At 33.0% G+C, this 19053-nt stretch overlaps 1 protein-coding gene across 1 annotated transcript in view; it reads left to right on the top strand.

Moving 5' to 3' along the window:
* The first annotated feature begins 5812 nt into the window (after positions 1-5812).
* LOC125052026 (neuropeptides capa receptor-like) overlaps positions 5813-19053 on the top strand; it is a 33883-nt gene continuing 20642 nt past the window's right edge. Inside the window, exon 1 of the mRNA XM_047652666.1 lies at positions 5813-6387. Within this exon, the coding sequence (XP_047508622.1) occupies positions 6090-6387 (298 nt within the window). The 5' untranslated portion in view covers positions 5813-6089. The remainder of the gene's footprint in view (positions 6388-19053) is intronic.

Below are 19053 nucleotides of genomic sequence, written 5' to 3'. Positions count from 1 at the left end.
AATTTTATAAAATTACAGGTTTTATTAATTTTGTTCTAAAAACGAATTCGTTTTATTGTCAATGTTTTTTGTATAACGTATAATAATGTGTGTAAATTGTATAACATTCTTACTCTTTCTTAATTTGTTTTTTTTTTTCACAGCACTTAATATAATAAAGCCTGGGTTTAATTAATGTTTTGTGACTTGGTGTGAAAATAATTCATAATTATTTGAGACAAATTTTATTATTGATAAAGGGTAGAATTTAATATTTGTTTTTTATCAAACTAAGCTTTGTAGTACAAATCCTAAGTTTGCTTATACATATATAGATTATATTAACATGCTTAAACAGCCACTGACTTAGTTTTATATGCTTTAGTTAGTAAAAGTTTCTGTTAACAACACCTAGCATAAAGGAATCTTAAAGTCCGTCAGCATAAAACGTATTGAAAATTGAATTTGTGTGGACCGCGAAGTCTCACGTTCGCTTTTGAATAGTATTCCTAAAATAAACTATGTATGAAAGCTGCGTTATTATACCGAGCAAGCTTTATATACAGTGATGATTCTCTTTACTCGACGAAACTTCAAGTTTGTGCTGATGGTACTTTTCTATTATAAGTAACGTTTGGAACGCCCACTTGCCGGCCAATTGCAATTAATTCACACATTTTCGCTTATTTAGCTTGATCATATATAAAATGTGTGTGTTTTAACTTAGATATACGAAATAACATATGTCGCTAAAGCTAATTTCTCATCGAGGTACTAATGTCTGGTTAATTAAACAAATAAACAAGTACACATTGAATGCTGGGAAATCAGTTTTTTTTAAGTATGTAATTTATTGATAGTCAGAAGTTAGACAGCGCTGTGACATGTCAAAGTATTGGATTTTGACAAATGGGAGTCATTGTTCGCTCTAAGTCTCGTTTTTGAATCTGACCCGTAATAAGTTGTGCGCGTTATATAAAAGCATTATATACCTATAATACACATAGATTACACATCTATCTAATAAATATCATACTTGTTTAAAAATGTTCTCTGTATTTTTATTACCAGTCTAAAGGTTGTAATAAATAAATTATATTATTATAAATTATATATATATATATATATATTAGGGTGGGTCACTCTAGTTAGGAAAAAAATAAAAGTTGATGAATCAAATTCTAATAGTAATATTATGTTGTAGTGTACTATAAACAGTAGTTTTAGCTAAAAAACTGATAATGAAACATACATCTTCAGCCCGCGCATGAGCTTCAAAATTATTAGTTTTTGAGAAAAACATGTATTGCCAAATGGGATAGTTCTTTACTAGAAATTACTTAAAATACTATTGAAACATTACAAATATTTAGTGAAAGACATATATATTAACGTTTAAAACAAAAAACTTAAAGAAATAAACATATAAAGGTTATAAAAAATTATTTATTTTTGTACAAAATTCCCGCCTACTATCGAATTTCGCCATAACTTTCCTTGAAGCGAGTTTTGCATGAATCATGCCCTCCCTTGTTTTTTTTATCACATGCCGACATTGCAGCTTCTGTCAATATCTTTACACTTCGTTCAACCGCTAGTGTATGGCAAGGTAGCCTAATAAACATCCTTTCGTCACCTTTTTCTCTATTATCTGAAAAAGTTCATCATTTGTTTGATTTCTTAGAATAGGTGGATCAAAGTTGGTTTCTAGCCAGTTTATTCGATCAATGTAACATTTAGCATCAAAATTAAGCTAAGGCACTTCAAAAGTGCGTGGTAGTTTTCCCGTTGTCGATGAACTACTTTTAGAATAATTCTTCTAGCTGCAAGTTCTCTTACACGCTTTTCTGCATCTGTTAACATCGCTAATAGTAGATATTCAGGGTGGGCAAAATATGCGTTTCGTTGTATAATAGGATCCATGACTGCTTTTAATGCACTTCATTAAAATCGCGAACATTCAATCAATATCCAGAGGTGCCGTGATCCGTCTTTGTATGATGAGTGTGTCTTTATTTGGAACCACACGGGGGCATATAGTTTTATAATGTATTGAGCCAAAATTAGAAATAAATAAAGTTGATGGCGTTGGTGTAGAAATTTAAAGCCGCAAGATCCTTTTCACATCTATCCAGCAACTTACCAATAGGACCATTGTACGTAGATGGTCCAGAAGTTTTACCATCCATATAATGAAACAAATGCCTCAAGGGCAGTTCATTTAAATGCAGCAAGCAAATTATCCATTGCAAAGGTCTCTGAAGTCTTTTTTTCAAATAGCCTTATGACACTACTAAATTTACCTGTATTTGTCACTGTTCCATCGCATCCAATAGCCAGCCAGGTCAACAGTATTTTTGGCAAAAAGAAAAGCGTTTATTCATTATTATACCTCAATGGCCTTTGAGCTGAATGACTGTTGTATGTGAGGCTACAGGGATTGATGCCTTTTGCTATACTGCTTCAACTTTCTGAGTTACAATTTCTGCAATTTCGGAAAACGCAGGCTCTTTTTTACTGCTATTTTTAATTTTCTGTAGTCTACATTTCATGACATCCTGGTATATTGATAACACGATTTATTTTATATCTTCTACAGTTCCAAATATATAGAGGGCACTTGTAAGACTTGTCTATAATTTGACATGACAGAAAAATTTAATTTTCAAGTCTCAAACCAAAAATTCATAATTTACAATTTCGAAACATTTCACTAGAAACTAGCCACATTGATACATTAATTCTCTGAATGTACTTACCTCAAAAAAATCCTCTTTTCATAAACAACACAGTTTATTTAAGAAAAGTAATGTGTATTTCAATGGATACTAATTAAAACATTAAACTATACCCAACGTCAAACGTGTAACTTAAGGTGTAAAAGTACCCACTTTAGCTATTTTTTTCAAAACTTCAAGGGCGTTGCGCGGGCTGTTCCACTCAAAATAATTAAATAATATTTTAAAGGGTTCATAACAATACCTAACTTCAACATATTTTCGCTATTAGAAATCGATTACTTAAAAAAAAAAATTTTGACCCACCCTAATATATATATAAATTTGTGTTTTTCTCACCAGTTTGATTTAAGCTTTTATTAAATAAATATCCGTTTAAGAAATTCTAATTTCTTTTATCGCTAAAATACATATTTACTTTTTCTCAACAGTTGCATCTTTTCCTTTAAATTTTTTTCCGGAGCAACTTTGTAACCCTTATTGTACGCTAAAATTGCCTTCTTAGATAGGTCGAAAAATAGCTGATTATTTAACCCGTCATGAATGGAGCTTGCTTGGCGAACAACAACATCGCTAGAAGTACTCAGAAAATTTCTAATCTAACGAGTACGCTCTTAAATCTCAGTGATTTTAAAATCGTTACTGAATCAGGATATAAATACTAAATGTTTGGGGGGAGTTCTCTTGTTGAATTGACGCGTAGATTAACTGCTTTTAGAGGGTATTATTTGCTTGTCTACTGCTATATATTCTTCTGGGAGCTGACAGAAGATTCTGTTTAATTCGATTCTGGCTGGCCTTTAGGTACAAATGTTGAATTGGTTTATGTACTTTGGTGATTGTTTGATGTACAAAGCTTTCAATCAAGGAATGCCTTGTCGGCAATTGCCTTACTGATATATAAAGCGTGCATGTTCTATTGCGGGACGTTTCAAATGAATATCTTATAGTTTCTTGTTTAATGTAATCCAATATTTGAACAATGAAGAAATAATTGAAACAATGAATCGGAGTTTCCAAATATATATTTTCAACAGGTTCTTTATTACCATTGAAAGCTATTTTCGTCTTATATTGTTTATCTGAAACATCGCTCTCTCGATCGACGTTTTTAAGCTCAGGCGTTTCTACTAGACGAAGATGCAAATTTAGAATTCATAAAAGTCACGCCTGTTTTCCATAGAGGTAGGCATAGACCGCCACTTGCTATGGCTCTTGGATAACTCGCTTTCTCGAACCTCGTAATAACAATTGGTCTTGTTCATGTAAATACCTAATAATTCTGCTCAGTAAAGCTAAACAGTAACAGTTGTAAATATAAAAATTAAAAAAAAAATCTTGTCATTACCCCATAAACGTCCTCTTATAATCAAATATATCTTTTGAAAATTAGTACTGTATAAATTGCGACCTTTTTTTTCTGAATTTCAGAAACAATATTATACAGTTGTTTTGATATTCTAAAGTTTTATCGTATAAAATAAAATAAAAATATGTTTATTCATTTGACAACAAGGCATTATAATGTGTAAAATTATTGGGGAACCCTTTTAATTAAAGAAATAGCTGTGCCAGCTCTTCTATAACAAACTTAATAGTAAAATACCATAAAAATATATAATTTTATTACATTTTTTTTATTATTTGGTTTTTTAACACGCCTGTGTGCATGAGTGTTTGGGTGCATGTTAGTGAATGAGTGAGTGTGTGTACGGAGTCTCATAACTGGTACAAGGACTATTTTATGTTATACCTACCGCAAAGTTAGGCAAGCTGCCATTTCGACTGAAAGGCGAGAGAAAATTCGGAAGTTGTTTTAATTGGGTAATATTTCTTCCCTCAGACGTTATGTAAATGTAAAGTTAGAAGCATTTCATATACATTTCTTTTTTTGACGATCATAAATGTGTTACCTATATGATTAAATGAATTTTGAATTATGTACGTACTGGTAAGTAGGTACTAGTTTGTGGGTTTTCTGTAGATTTTTTTATAACGTGGCGACTCAACTCACTTCACTTCCAGAAACAATAATTGTTTCACATTTAAATAAAATTCAGTTTAAACCTATTATAAAAATATAAGTAATATATACAATATTACTTAATAATTGAATCGCGCATCTGTTACGAACCCTTCTGTAGCTCAATTTTCAAGTGAAACTGTAAACGGCTCGTCCGAGATTAAGGGTCACACAATGTATGGCTTTATCCATACCAACACATAAATTATTTGGAAGATGAATTGTGCTATTTGACACATGATGTACTTTATGTGAGGAATAGTGCTATGTGACGCTCGTGAAACGCAACAATAGTGTTTATCCTACCAATAAGCAATGAATAGCTAATTTGGAACATATCCGTACATTGTGAAACAGACCCTTAGCGTTAGGTATAACTTCCGTAGGTCAAAACTTATTTTGGATTTGACATACGGGCATGACAGGCTTCCTCAGGATCTTTACCTTCGTCACAAATAGCAGTAGGATTTTTTTACTTAAAAGGGTTCCCAAATCATACATATTGTAATGCAAATGTACTTATAATGAATAATCACATTTTTTATAAGATCCATCCCTGGCTGACGTAACAATGAATTAATGGATAATTTACATATTTTTATTTTCATATACGAGTGTATTAATTGAATAATTGACATCATTATTCTTGACATATTATTTGTTACCTACATTTATTTATTATAATTTGTGGCAACTATACATGACTTTATCTAAGCCCTAACATCTAATTATTGCCTTAGGTGGCTGGCAATTAAGTTGAATAGTTCATCAATTCTGCTATCCAATTACGATTAAATTAATTGCATATGATCTTAATAATTCTTACTTTAAAAGGTATAATCTTAAAGAACACTAAGATTTTATCTATTATCTTTATACTGCTATTATAAAAATCCAAAATTAAAAAAAAACACATTTTTCATTTAGCGCGTCAAACGCGTTAATCGGATATGATTTGAATGAACAGCTCTGCCGGCAACTATCAACACACGCTTGCAATACTACAGTACGATTTTTTATCATATATTAAAGGCAGATTGCGTGTTAATAGGTACTTAATCAAACTCAGAGCTAACAATTCGTTATAATCCTAGATTATCATGAGTTTAAGTTTTTTTGATTGCTTGCTTAGTCTGTCAGGGAAGATATTAATGTTTCAGGTGAATATAGAAATCACAGGACTCTTCACTATGGCGTTTCAGACTTTAGTTTCAGACAACAGTCCGCGCGGGAAAAGCGTCCAAAGAAGACGTGTGGCTCACGCTTTTACGTCCGATAAAATGAATTCTACGTAAAGTAGAATCATCAATAAATAACATATATCAATATTAAATGTATAAAATCCAGTGATGGACGTCCACTTTCTTCGTCAAAATGAAACAGTGGAAGACTTTTATAATCGCTGCAATAATTTGTCGAACTTCGACTGCAGCGAAGAAGAATTGTTATGGTGGATTATGGGGTCGCGGCGGCTGCCATTAAAAGAAATTATTCCTATCAGTATAGTGCTTGTAGTTATATTTTTAACTGGTGTGATCGGCAATGTTTGTTTATGCGTGGTAATTATACGCAACCCCGGGTTACACACTGCCACAAATTACTATCTATTCAGTTTGGCTGTGAGCGATCTTCTTTTGCTATCTTTTGGTAAGTTTTGAAATAATTTTATATCAAAGATTAATATTTATAAAGATATAATTTGGTAACATAAACTAAGTAACTAATCAAGTTTTTTTTAATACTAGTAGTAGTTATAAATGCGACTATTAGAAAAATACTGTTTCGGGGAAAACACCTAAAAACAATAATACAATTGTCAGCTTAATTGACTTTCTTTTGAAAAGAAGTCAATGAAAAAAATCCAAAATATACTCGATCTATTAAATGCCTCTGTGCCTCTAAGTACTTAAACTAAATGGACAAAGACATAAAAGAAGAGTGGAGAGCCAATAAGGTTCCAAATAAATATTCACGAAATTTTAATTTTTTAGGAAGGTAAACTATTTGCTCGTTACAATTTGTTACTAATTATAGAGATTTTTAGCAGACGCCATTATTATCGAGCAGAAAAAATTCCGAGCTGATATCATGCTTCACTAGAAATTAAAAAAAAAGCTAGCTTAAATTGCCAGGCTTATGCTTATGCAATGAGTTTTCTAAATGAAAAAAATATTATAAGTACCTTGGTTTCGTATGTTATCACTGTTACTTTGATTACACTTTTCAGTATAGCGATACAACGCAGTATTGTACCAATTTTATGTCTCATTATTTTCACTTTTACGAACCATTAATAGATTCTTATATACTGAGTTACAGTTTTCCAATGGTATGTCAAAAATGGCACTTAAACACGACACTGATTGACGACTGCGTGACACTTTAATTAAATTGATATAAGAACAACGACGAAGAAATATACATTTATGATCATTTTTACTGAAGTGAAACTTCTTTGCGCATGAGGGTAATATTTTTACGGATGAAACGTCACGAAAATTGCAGCGTTTTTATCGAACAAAAGCGAGAAAGCGATTGAGACCGATTGACAGAGCTACACGCTATTCGCTTAGTAGTTACATATTAGTACTTTAGATGGCAATTCTGTCGCATAATTTCTTGTGCAGTAAACGCAGATTTTCATTAGCACGTATACAGTGTGTAAACAGTGTGAATATAGATATACAAATACAGGGAGTGATCATATACTGGTACATGATCATCTATTGGGCCTTTTACCTTAGTAACTATTAATTTACAAAGAAGTTTCACTTCAGCCCTGCGATTCTGTAACTCACTTCACGAACTCACACAGCGGTTTTCGCATCGGCGGTCTCTCTCAAATCTGTCGTGAAGCAGTCATTTTATGATTTGGCATTCTGAAAAGGTGGGAGCTTGTACTTTATTGTTTATCAGAATGCCAAATCATAAAATGACTGCTTCACGACTGATTTGAGAGAGACCGCCGATGCGAAAACCGCTGTGTGAGTTCGTGAAGTGAGTTACAGAATCGCAGGGCTGACATGTGTACTTTGTACGCACGCACTTTTTCATATTTGTTATTAGTTTCCAAACATGTCACTAATTAAAGCAATTTTTGCTTTTTTAAAGATATTTGTTAAGTTTAAATAAATCAGCCATGGCCCTCGAAATATTTTCCAGAGCTTCATATTTGAACGAAAATTTGATAATATTTTAATACCATTACAGGTAAATTACTTAAAATAATTTTACCAGGCTCAGAGATACTTTACAAACCCAATTAATCACGCCGAGTATCAGCTTATAAAGGGAACATTAAAACGGTCCATTTATGAAGTCTAAAATATCAAAATATATAAAGGTTCTCGAGGGACATTTATTAAACATAAAAACGCGTGTTATTAATCGTTTTTATGATAAATTATATGGCGTCTACTTTATTTTTGTGTACTGCTCGCTTCACACACAATTTAAAAGTAATTCTTCTCTTCGTTTAAAAAAAAGTGTTGAGCTTTCAAAAAATAGACATGTGTCTGCCCCCTATAAGAGATATAACTGAAGCATTTATCTTCATATACTTTATCAAATAATTATATTAATTAGCATACACAAGCGCTTAAACTTCTAAAATGTAGTATTGTCACGCCGAATTAAAATTATATACTGGGATGCAATATTAGTGCTGTCTAACGGCCAAAACCAATATGCAATATCAATCCAATTTTAGCTGTCATAGACTAACAATTCAATCCATTTCTAAAGAAAAGCATGCCAATATTCAATACTTGGACTGAGATACCAATGTAATTATTCAACCAATCGTTCAGAGGGCGGATAAGAGATTGAAGATTGCCCTCTGTATGAAAATGAATGTTTACTCATGGCAACAACCTATCTGTCCATTTTGACAGTTTCTTTGATTGGCCAAATCAATCTCGAATTGCTATCGGTGAAACTGGTATGATTTGGGTTTGGGATTGCGACCTAACTTGGGAAAATTTCATTGGGAACTTCATTGGGAAAATTTATTCATCTTCGTCATCTTCCAGTTCTAGTGATAGTGATTTGGAAGTTTAACGGCCAAAATTAACAATGTATCCTCAATCTATGATTATAACCAATCTTGGACTGATTCATATCTAAAGACCGATCTCCAATCTGCATGCCAATAAACATTTCTGCTATCCGATTGTTTATTTGACAAAAGATTGACAGCAATCTTTTGCGTGATCCTTGCCTCTCGATCGCGTTTCGTTCAATGCAATATGTTGTGATCAAGCATACCAAAAGTTTGCTGTTTTTGGAACGAAATAAAATAAGTAAGACTTAGGGTCTGTTTCACAATGTATGGATAAAGTAGCAAATAGATATGCAACGTTTTGTTTGTTTTTTGTTACGAACAAATAAAGTTACAAAATTCTATAGAAAAACATAGAACCTTAACCTTTTTGTTGGTCATTTAATATTACTTGTAACGAAACGGGCTGTCATGTCATATTGAGTATTTTAGTACATATTATTACAAATATACAATTTCTCTGAGTAGTTTGTGTATGTTGTTTTTGTGATTCGAGGTTGGTTCTTTAACTTAAAAAAATGTCTACGCAAAAACGTGAAAGAAGCGTCAATTTCAGCCGGGAAGAAGTTGACCTTCTAACTTCGCTTGTTGCTGACCATAAAAATATATTAGAAAATAAAAAGAGTGACTCAGTCACCTGGCAGGAGAAAGAGCAGTGCTGGAAGACGCTGGAGGCGCTGTTTAATAGCACAAGTGGGGTAAACTTTCGCAGTGCTAAAGCTTAAAGAGGGCTACAAGAAAAAAGATGAAACATATCGTACAGGAGGTGGCCCTAGTGCTGCTACTCCTCTTACCCCCTATCGAGGAAAAAGTCAAAGACATGATATTGTTGTCTGTCGAAGGAAATGAAAGTCAATTATCCGATTGGGATAGTAATTCTGAAGCTGGAAGAAGACATCGTACTTCTGTGCGAAGACATAATAAGAAGATAATAATTAATTATATCCAGAGCCTGAATGACGCCGAATTCACATTTAGATTTAGGTTAACAAAAGAAGCTTTGGAGACACTTTTACACAAAGTGATGTCTATCATATATGACTTCTTGCAGGTTTCATCTTTTCATCAACTTTTGTAACTTTTTTTAAATATTAGCTACAACCAAAAATATTTGTTACTATAGATACTACCTACTAACTCCACTTCAAAACCTCAAGACTCCAGCAGAACATCTTTATAACGAATCTCAAATACGAAGCAGAAATGTGGTGGAAAGGACATAATATGGTGTTTGGAAAAATCGGTTCCCCAAAATCGGTTTGTTAAAAAAGGTTTTGCTTCAAGTATCTCGTGTACAAGCCGTGATAGTGGCATGTGCAGTGTTGCACAATATTGCTATTGATATGCGAGATGAACATTTTGAACTACTGCAACAAGTAGATGAACCAGCTGATGATATTGATCAAAGCGCAATTGACAACGTGGGAAATGCAAGTGTGCGAAGTAATCTTATAAGTGATTATTTTGCTTTATTACTATAATATTTTATAAATTACAACATTTTTGAGATAAATTAAATAAAAGTTCAATGCTTTTATTTAAATAAAAATACAAATTTTTAATACAATACATCCTCGCTCCAGGCACAAAATCTATTATTTTTCTAATTTATTTAACAATATATTTTTTCTATGGCCCATAATTCTCTTTTATGCTCTCTTTCTTCCTCTTCAAATGCCCATTGCTTTCTCTTATTTAGTAGCTCTTCCTTTCAATTGACTTTCAATTCCTTCGACAGACAACAATATCATGTCTTTGACTTTTTCCTCGACAGGGAGTAAGAGGAGTAGCAGCACTAGGGCCACCTCCTGTACGATATGTTTCATCTTTTTTCTTGTAGCCCTCTTTAAGCTTTAGCACTGCGAAAGTTTACTCCACTTGTGCTATTAAACAGCGCCTCCAGCGTCTTCCAGCACTGCTCTTTCTCCTGCCAGGTGACTGAGTCACTCTTTTTATTTTCTAATATATTTTTATGGTCAGCAACAAGCGAGTTAGAAGGTCAACTTCTTCCCGGCTGAAATTGACGCTTCTTTCACGTTTTTGCGTAGACATTTTTTTAAGTTAAAGAACCAACCTCGAATCACAAAAACAACATACACAAACTACTCAGAGAAAATGTATATTTGTAATAATATGTACTAAAATACTCAATATGACATGACAGCCCGTTTCGTTACAAGTAATATTAAATGACCAACAAAAAGGTTAAGGTTCTATGTTTTTCTATAGAATTTTGTAACTTTATTTGTTCGTAACAAAAAACAAACAAAACGTTGCATAGCTATTTGCTACTTTATCCATACATTGTGAAACAGACCCTAAGTCTTACTTATTTTATTTCGTTCCAAAAACAGCAAACTTTTGGTATGCTTGAACACAACATATTGCATTGAACGAAACGCGGTCGAGAGGGAAGGATCACGCAAAAGATTGCTGTCAATCTTTTGTCAAAGAAACAATCGGATAGCAGAAATGTTTATTGGCATGCAGATTGGAGATCGGTCTTTAGATATGAATCAGTCCAAGATTGGTTATAATCATAGATTGAGGATACATTATTAATTTTGGCCGTAAAGCGATTAAAACTTACTTCAATGACTTTAACTTTTTCAGTGATTGATGACGCTTATCACGCACAATATAAATTAAAATTGTATGTCCACGATACGTAGGAACTTAATGATAAGATTTAGGGTATGATTCGTATGTCTAAAACGTATTGTACTGTCTCGAATCTTGGGGTAAATCTAAAGAAGGATAAAGCTTCAATAGCTCAAGGCATATGTCAGACGAAATGACTATAACAATGGTAACTAAAATATTATAATTTTGTAGATTATTCTATGTTTCTGTAACAGGTAAGGTCAGAGAAGAAAGTCTCTATTTATTCACTATAGTAAATAATGCCAGACATTATCTTTTCCACACATTTTTTACATCCCACGAACTTCGCAACTGTTGTCTCACTATGTGTATTGAGCCGCACTAAAAATGAATGCCTTTTCTCTGAAAACGTCGGGTACAATTTGACCTCATTTGTTTCTTAAGGTTTGCGGTGTGTCTAAGGGTGCGTCCACACCTGGCGAATGTGCAGCCGTTTGCGCGCGTGCAGTCACGGCAATGGTTTTGTGTGCCTCTTTAGCGCAACTCATGCAAGGCTCGTATAAGGCGTGCGCGATCTGCGCGCACTCAATTCTCGTCCTTACGTTTACTGGCGTGGGCCGAAGGAAGACGCGAGCTGCTAGCGCGCCGCTCGCGCACTGATCGCGTACGGCGCTTTGGTTGCGAGCGTACTGCGCGCGGGCACGAAAAAAAATGCACGCGCGCAGCTCTCAAACTGCTCGCGAGCTGCACATTCGCGGCATATTCGCCAGATGTGGATGCACCCTAAGGAAGTTTTAATTTAAGATGTAAATAAAAAACTACGATTTATTTGCCACCCTTATTTTTTCATGACTAAACTAATAAATTACAATATGGTCGGATGAAGCAATATTTTATTTTTTGAACGATAACAACTTTTCAAACAAGTTTATAGCTGTCGACAACTGTAAAGTAATTTAGTTTTATTAGGTAAGAGTCTGTTGAGGCACTCCAAGAATCTTTTCGCCAAGTCTTCTTGAACGTTTGTTGATAAACTTGAGTTCCAATTGTCGACTGTTCTATTTCTAATAACAAGTTTTGTTTTTCAGTGTTCTGAAGGCGAAATATAAGATGACATTACATTATTTGCTTAAATAAATATTAATACTAGTAAATAATAAAACAATAAAAGCAAAATTGTATAATAAATAAAATACATATATATCATATAGGTATAAAACTTTTAAGTCTTGTAAAAAATAAAAAAATACCATACAACGCATAATGCCATTTAAGTGGAAATTATTGAACGGAAATTTCAAATTATCCCATATAATATTATATAGAGACTAATCATCATTATTTAAAGTTACCATTAAAATTCAAAAAACGCTTAACAGCAACGAAATCGAATATAATTTGGTTTAAATTACAGTTTTTTAACAGATATAGGTATAGCCTAATAAGTAATTTAATTTCTAACCTAATTTACTAATAAGGATATTTAATATAAAGTGTATATAATAATAACATAAAGGGAATACACTCTGTTCTTGTATTCTATTTTTTTTTCACTTATATGGTAAATAGGTTAATTTTATTTTTCGGCTACCTTCGCTCGGCTATTCTTAGAATATCGATAGGACCGATGACTACCGTTCTACGAAAGAACATTAATCACACCTTCGCAATGTAGGCTTATGCCTTACAGTCCTACTTTCCTTTACATTAAGAATTAACGTAAAGGACGTATTGTATGTATTGACGTTGTCTATGTATTATGATGACTTACTTGACTTAAGGTCCTATGAACCCCAGGTGGAGCAGAGGGTACTTTACTTTACTTTACTTTTTGCCATGAGGATTCCAGTCGAGGGCTTGCTTGACAATGTGACTTTCCCTCTGGAGCGTATGGCCCACCCACCTGCACTTTCGGCATTTTATACTCCTGTCACACAGCTCCCATACCTGATGATTAGAGATTCTCTCGGACCAGAATCTTCCAAGGATTTGAGGAAGGCAGCGGTTCACGAACACCTTTCGCAACCATACAGCAACACGGTCTTTATGTTGGATCGAAAGATTTTGAGTTACCGTTACAAACTAATCTTCGGGCAGTCTGAGAGGCAGCGGTATTACTTAACCTGATGTTAGTTATGATCTATATGGATCAACAAAACACTTGGATGCTGCCAGAAGCTTGCCTTGTCCGCTGCTAGCGGTTGCATGAAAACAATGCCAACTGCAGCAATGGAGATTGCCCTGCAAATTGTACCCCTAGGACTACACATACAGCAGGAGGCAACACTAGCTGCCATCAGGCTTATTGAACTGGATCTATGGGGTAAAAAGCACACACACAGCGATTCTCAACAGGGCGATAGAGTATCAACCTCTTATAGCCGCACCATGTGATAGGATCGTTAATTCGTTAATCAACACATACTCAACAGGAAACACCATGTGCAAATGAGAGAAGAGGAACGTGACCCTGCATGAGCTACGCATATATACCGATGGCTCAAAAACAGGGCGTGGCTCCGGTGCTGGCATATTTTCTCTTGATCTCAACATACACCTATCTCAAGGCACACACAGCTCGATTTTTGAATGTGAATGTGTCGCTCTAACCGAAGCAGCCAGAGCCGTGTAGCGGTTAGGAATTAATAACCATAGTTATTATTCAATAAAAAAACAAATAATACACGTTAAAAAAAAATGGACGTTAGAGACAGTATTTAATGAGCCCAAAAAAACTTAATTAACGAAGCACCGTTCACTGTCGCGTATCGTTAAAACTTAAAAGAAGCACACGACGCGGACGGTTTAATTAACACTCCTTTGCTTACAAGAGAACAATGAACCAAACGGCCATATATCAAAAAGCTGAGTAAAGTATTAAAAAAAAGAGGCTAAAATAAACTGCAAAACAATAATAAATGTTTATTTGTATTACGAATTTTAATAAAATATACATTCTCGAACATAGTTATTATACTTGTAGATATATAATAATGTGTCCCAGACATATGCCCGCTATGAAAAGGCCACATACAAAGCTTATAGTCCCTACCCATCTCTCGATAATTCTAAAAATAGCACTATCATCAATACCCGAATTGTCATCTATCAGGATTTACTGAGATAGCAATGCCGACGCTGGGTAATTTAAACACAATATATATAAGAATTAAACGTCTAACAGACATTTTATTCGTCAGAACGAATAAAAATAAACGAAGAAAACCATTTTTTTTAAATATCGGACATATTAAGGACTAAACACTATCTCGTAATAGTAGGTAATAATAGTTGTTTTGATACTTGTACTATCATAATTTTATCATAGCGAATTCAAGATCTTTAAAATTTATAAAATATCTCATTTATTTATTCATGCTACTTATGTATAATATGTATTGACAATTTTCTTAACCTACAAAGTAATAATAAAAATAATTAAAAAGAAAATTAAAACAAAAAGTTTGGCACCTGTGGCAGTGTACCTTTAACGCTAGCAGCATTTCCTCCCTGTATTGCGAGGGAGCGAGCTTATTCGTTGAGCCAGGAAAGCACCAGCTCTGTGGTCACCGGTACTATCTACCAGGCGCCAACAGAAATCTTTAATAAGCGCCTGTGCACCCCCACAGTCCAAGAGTTTACTGCAAACGGAATAAAATAAAGTCTATAAAATTAAGAATTGGGTAATTGGAATTAAATACACAAAAGGTAACTGTACTTTTGTGTTTTTGTATTATGTTAGCTTTGTCCCGCGGTGTACTTGCGTAGGTGTGTGCTAAACTTGTGACCACATTAAAATACATTACAATGTAGTATCAAACATAATCATTACAAAAATGTAATGAAACATCAGGAATGTTATATATAATCATAAATTCCGCTCCGTGAGTCCTCAAAAGAACTTTCATGAATATTTAAGCACGGAAAATCACAGGGTTAAGCTGGAGAGATATTTAATTACTGTAACAACTCGAATGAAAAATAAACTGTGTTTTCATTAGAACGTTCTGTTGAATATTCTGTAGAGTGAAACTTATTGTAACATATTAAAGTAAAGAATTTATGTGTTATTTAAATTTAACCTGCGTTGTGGTTACGAAAAAATTCAGTTATGAAAAATTTGATCGACTCGTATAGATGCCATATGGCTGGTAATATTTGAAAATTAAATCACCGTTTAAATTGTTCAATATGTATAATAAAATTATGAATATTTTCAAAAAGTAAAAGGTCCGTATGAAAACTTTGATAAGCCGAGGTAACATAACAATACAATCACTGTATCGCGTATGCTGCGGAAACTATTCAGTAGATCAATGATGTATTACAGTTTTTGAGAAGTCATCAATATATAAGAAAGTCAGTGACATATTTAACTACTACATGTTTAATAAATAAATATCAAGCCAAGCTAAGGTAGGATTGAACGCCTAGTAATTTATATTAAAATATTGGATCTCTGGATAATTTATTATTTTAATATAATTATAGTATTCTTTCTAATTCTAAGATATATACAGAGAGGTACAAAAGTGAATATAATTTTTTAAAACCATGTCAAGTAAAAGCACCTTCATTCGCCCAAACTAATCAAATTTTGTGGTAAAAATTATGAAAATAGCTAAAATTTATTTTTAACTTACTAAGTAAAGCTGCTTACTTCTCAAGATTCTCACTTCACATTATCGGAAAGTTGTCAACGTTATTATTTCACTTGGTTTTCTGTCTTACTATAAATTCTGGTTCAAACTAACAGATATTAAGTGAAAAATTTATATTTATTTAACTAAAAGAAAACACACACCAGTGAGTCGATTTGAGAAACTCCTTTACATAACAACATTATATAATAATTTTACTCCCAATGTATTAATTACGTATTATATAATGTTCGTATTTAAGTTAGTATATTTATAATTTTTCAAATGAGTAATATAGGGACGACACGAATTTTTTGACCGAATTCAGAATGTTAAAACACGGAAAGTTGCATACCTCGGCCACGTTTTGCGTCGACATCTATACGGCTGGCTTGCAGCTCATAATTATATGCAAAATTCAAGGCGAGAAATTGACTGGCAGAAGAAAGAAATTTTTCATTCGACTAGCATACCCACCGTGTGCTGAATGTTCAATTTCGATTCTGTCATAATACACCTCAACAAAAAGAATACGAAACAAAGAGTATCACAAAGTCCAGATTTATATTAAGAGGTTAATTAAAAAACACCTCGATAATAAAAACTGCCACCTAGTCACCTAACGATTATGTTTTGAAATGACAAAATCATATATTTTTTTAACATAATCATCGCAAAGGGTTTTCCTAAGTGCTAATGCGGAAAATGAAAATATGCAAATCACTGTTTGATCATGAATAATGTGGGTTAGGTTCCGGGATGAGTTAAATTACTCACAATATACGGATCAAGTTTGGTATTAACTTTTCGGTATAGTTCGATCCTACAATATATTAAACAGATAAAAGCTTATTTAATTTAATGTGTTCTATGATTAAAATTGATAAATACAATAGCTATAATAGCTAATATATTGTTTCACATATTATATGTAATAATAATAATATAGCCCGTTTTATTTCCAATCATGGCAAATTATAATATACCGCTTAGATTATTTTATATATACTTTTTTTAAATTGTTATCCTATATCCTGGCTACCCTCAGTACCATCGATCGGAACCCCTTCACGGGTAAAGGCCTCCTCCAGCTTTTTACAACTGACTCTGTTTATAGATCTTTTTCTCGATTCGTTTCCTGCTAACGCTTCTATTTTTTGTTGCATTTTATATGTAGGAAACGGGAAAACAGTATGACATAAATGTCTTGATAGAAATATATTATTATAGAATTATTACTAGTGGACCCGACAGACGTTGTCCTGCATGATATTTCAAGCGATTAGTAAAGCAAAGTATGAAAGTACCGATTGCAGCGCCATTTGGCGGGCTGATTTGTGAATCTAAACCATTCCCAGATCCCCTTGAACACACACAAAAAATTTCATCAAAATCGGTCCAGTCGTTTGAGAGAAGTTCAGTGACATACACACTCACAGAAGAATTATATATATAAAGATAACACTCAGAGATAATGGCCCCCATACTGAATTTTTTCAATCGCTTCTAACTTAAACCACATCTCGTTATAGTATACTAGTATTGAATACCCTACTACCCGTCCGCTTTGCTCCTATAATAACTAACTAAAAAGTAGAAATAGGGGCTCACTAAAAAAGTTTTGTTGTTAAAAGCAACAATCTGAATTCCGGTCATTTCTGATTAAATTAACTTAGACATATTATTTTTCATTGGTATATCTTTCAAAATCACCTTTAGTAAATACAAAACAAGCAGAATTAAAAAGTTAATCTGTTATTCTTTTGTGGATTTCATTGCGTTATAACAAGGCAAATTAGATTTATTTAATTCAGGTCGTACTGATGAATTCCAGCAATTTATACTGGAATTCAAATTTCATTGTTAGTAATTCGGCGTTATTATGATAGAAGTGGGACAGAAATATTTACAGTTTGCTGCCAAAACATGTTCTAACTAGAATATTTTGATGCAATATGTATTTATAGGTATTGAGAGCAAATTATGAATTATATATATACAAAAAGGTCCTGTAATAAGAAACCAATAATGTCGTCCGTTTTTTACTCGTTATTTCTGTAATGTGCCTAAGAATGTCGAGTCGATTTTCGTAATTGTTTTAGAAAAGGAAGGATGGAACAGAAGGATTTACATGAAATGGGACAAATATAATTTATAAATCATAATGTGCCATATTTTATTTCTTTTGGGTTTTTGCTGACCTTATTATTTTTCAAATCTCAAGTGAGTAGATTATTATAGGCATGAAAATCGCACGGTTTTTATAAAACTTTAACAATAATTAATAGGTAATAGTTATTACGTACTACAAACCAAAAGCGTAACATTACATTTTCTTACTAATGGAAACTACATGCGATAGTTTGTATTAAAATCACGATTTAAACTTTTGTCATTAAAAGTATTAAGGTATTTAAATTTAGCCAACACTTATTTATTCCCATCGGGAATTGGCGACACAAATCTGACCGTTATACCAAAAATATTATAGAATGTACATTTACAGAAAGTATCTAAATTGACTTTAATTATAAAAATAAAACTTATTCATGACAGAAAAATGGTTGTGGTCAAATTTTTTTTTACAAAAAATTTTCAGTCTGGTTTCATATTTATTCATTTTTATGAATATAGTATAGTTTATATCTCACTCTTACAGTGTAGGTGAAAACATCGTTAAGAATCCAGCATGATTACGACCCAAAAATTACGGCGTGTGTCAAGGCCGATTTACATTATCTTAGTGTTTAGGAGAGTGCTTTAGTACAACTTGAAAGGCAAGTTCTTTAGCGTAGCGTTTACTAAAGCAAGTAGCGTTTACATGTTTCAACTAAAGTACTATCCTAAAGCACTCTCCTAAACACTAAGATAATGTAAATCGGCCTTCAGGCATAGAAGGCTGAATACTTATTAAGAAAAAATTGATTAACCAACAGATAATGTTAAACAATAATCGAACATGGCAGTCTCATGATTTTTTTTTTTTTTTTTAAGACAATTCACACCAAT

The sequence above is a fragment of the Pieris napi genome, chromosome 8, assembly GCF_905475465.1.
Source record: "Pieris napi chromosome 8, ilPieNapi1.2, whole genome shotgun sequence".
NCBI classification, from domain to species: domain Eukaryota; kingdom Metazoa; phylum Arthropoda; class Insecta; order Lepidoptera; family Pieridae; genus Pieris; species Pieris napi.
This window is presented reverse-complemented; position numbering and strand designations above follow the sequence as displayed.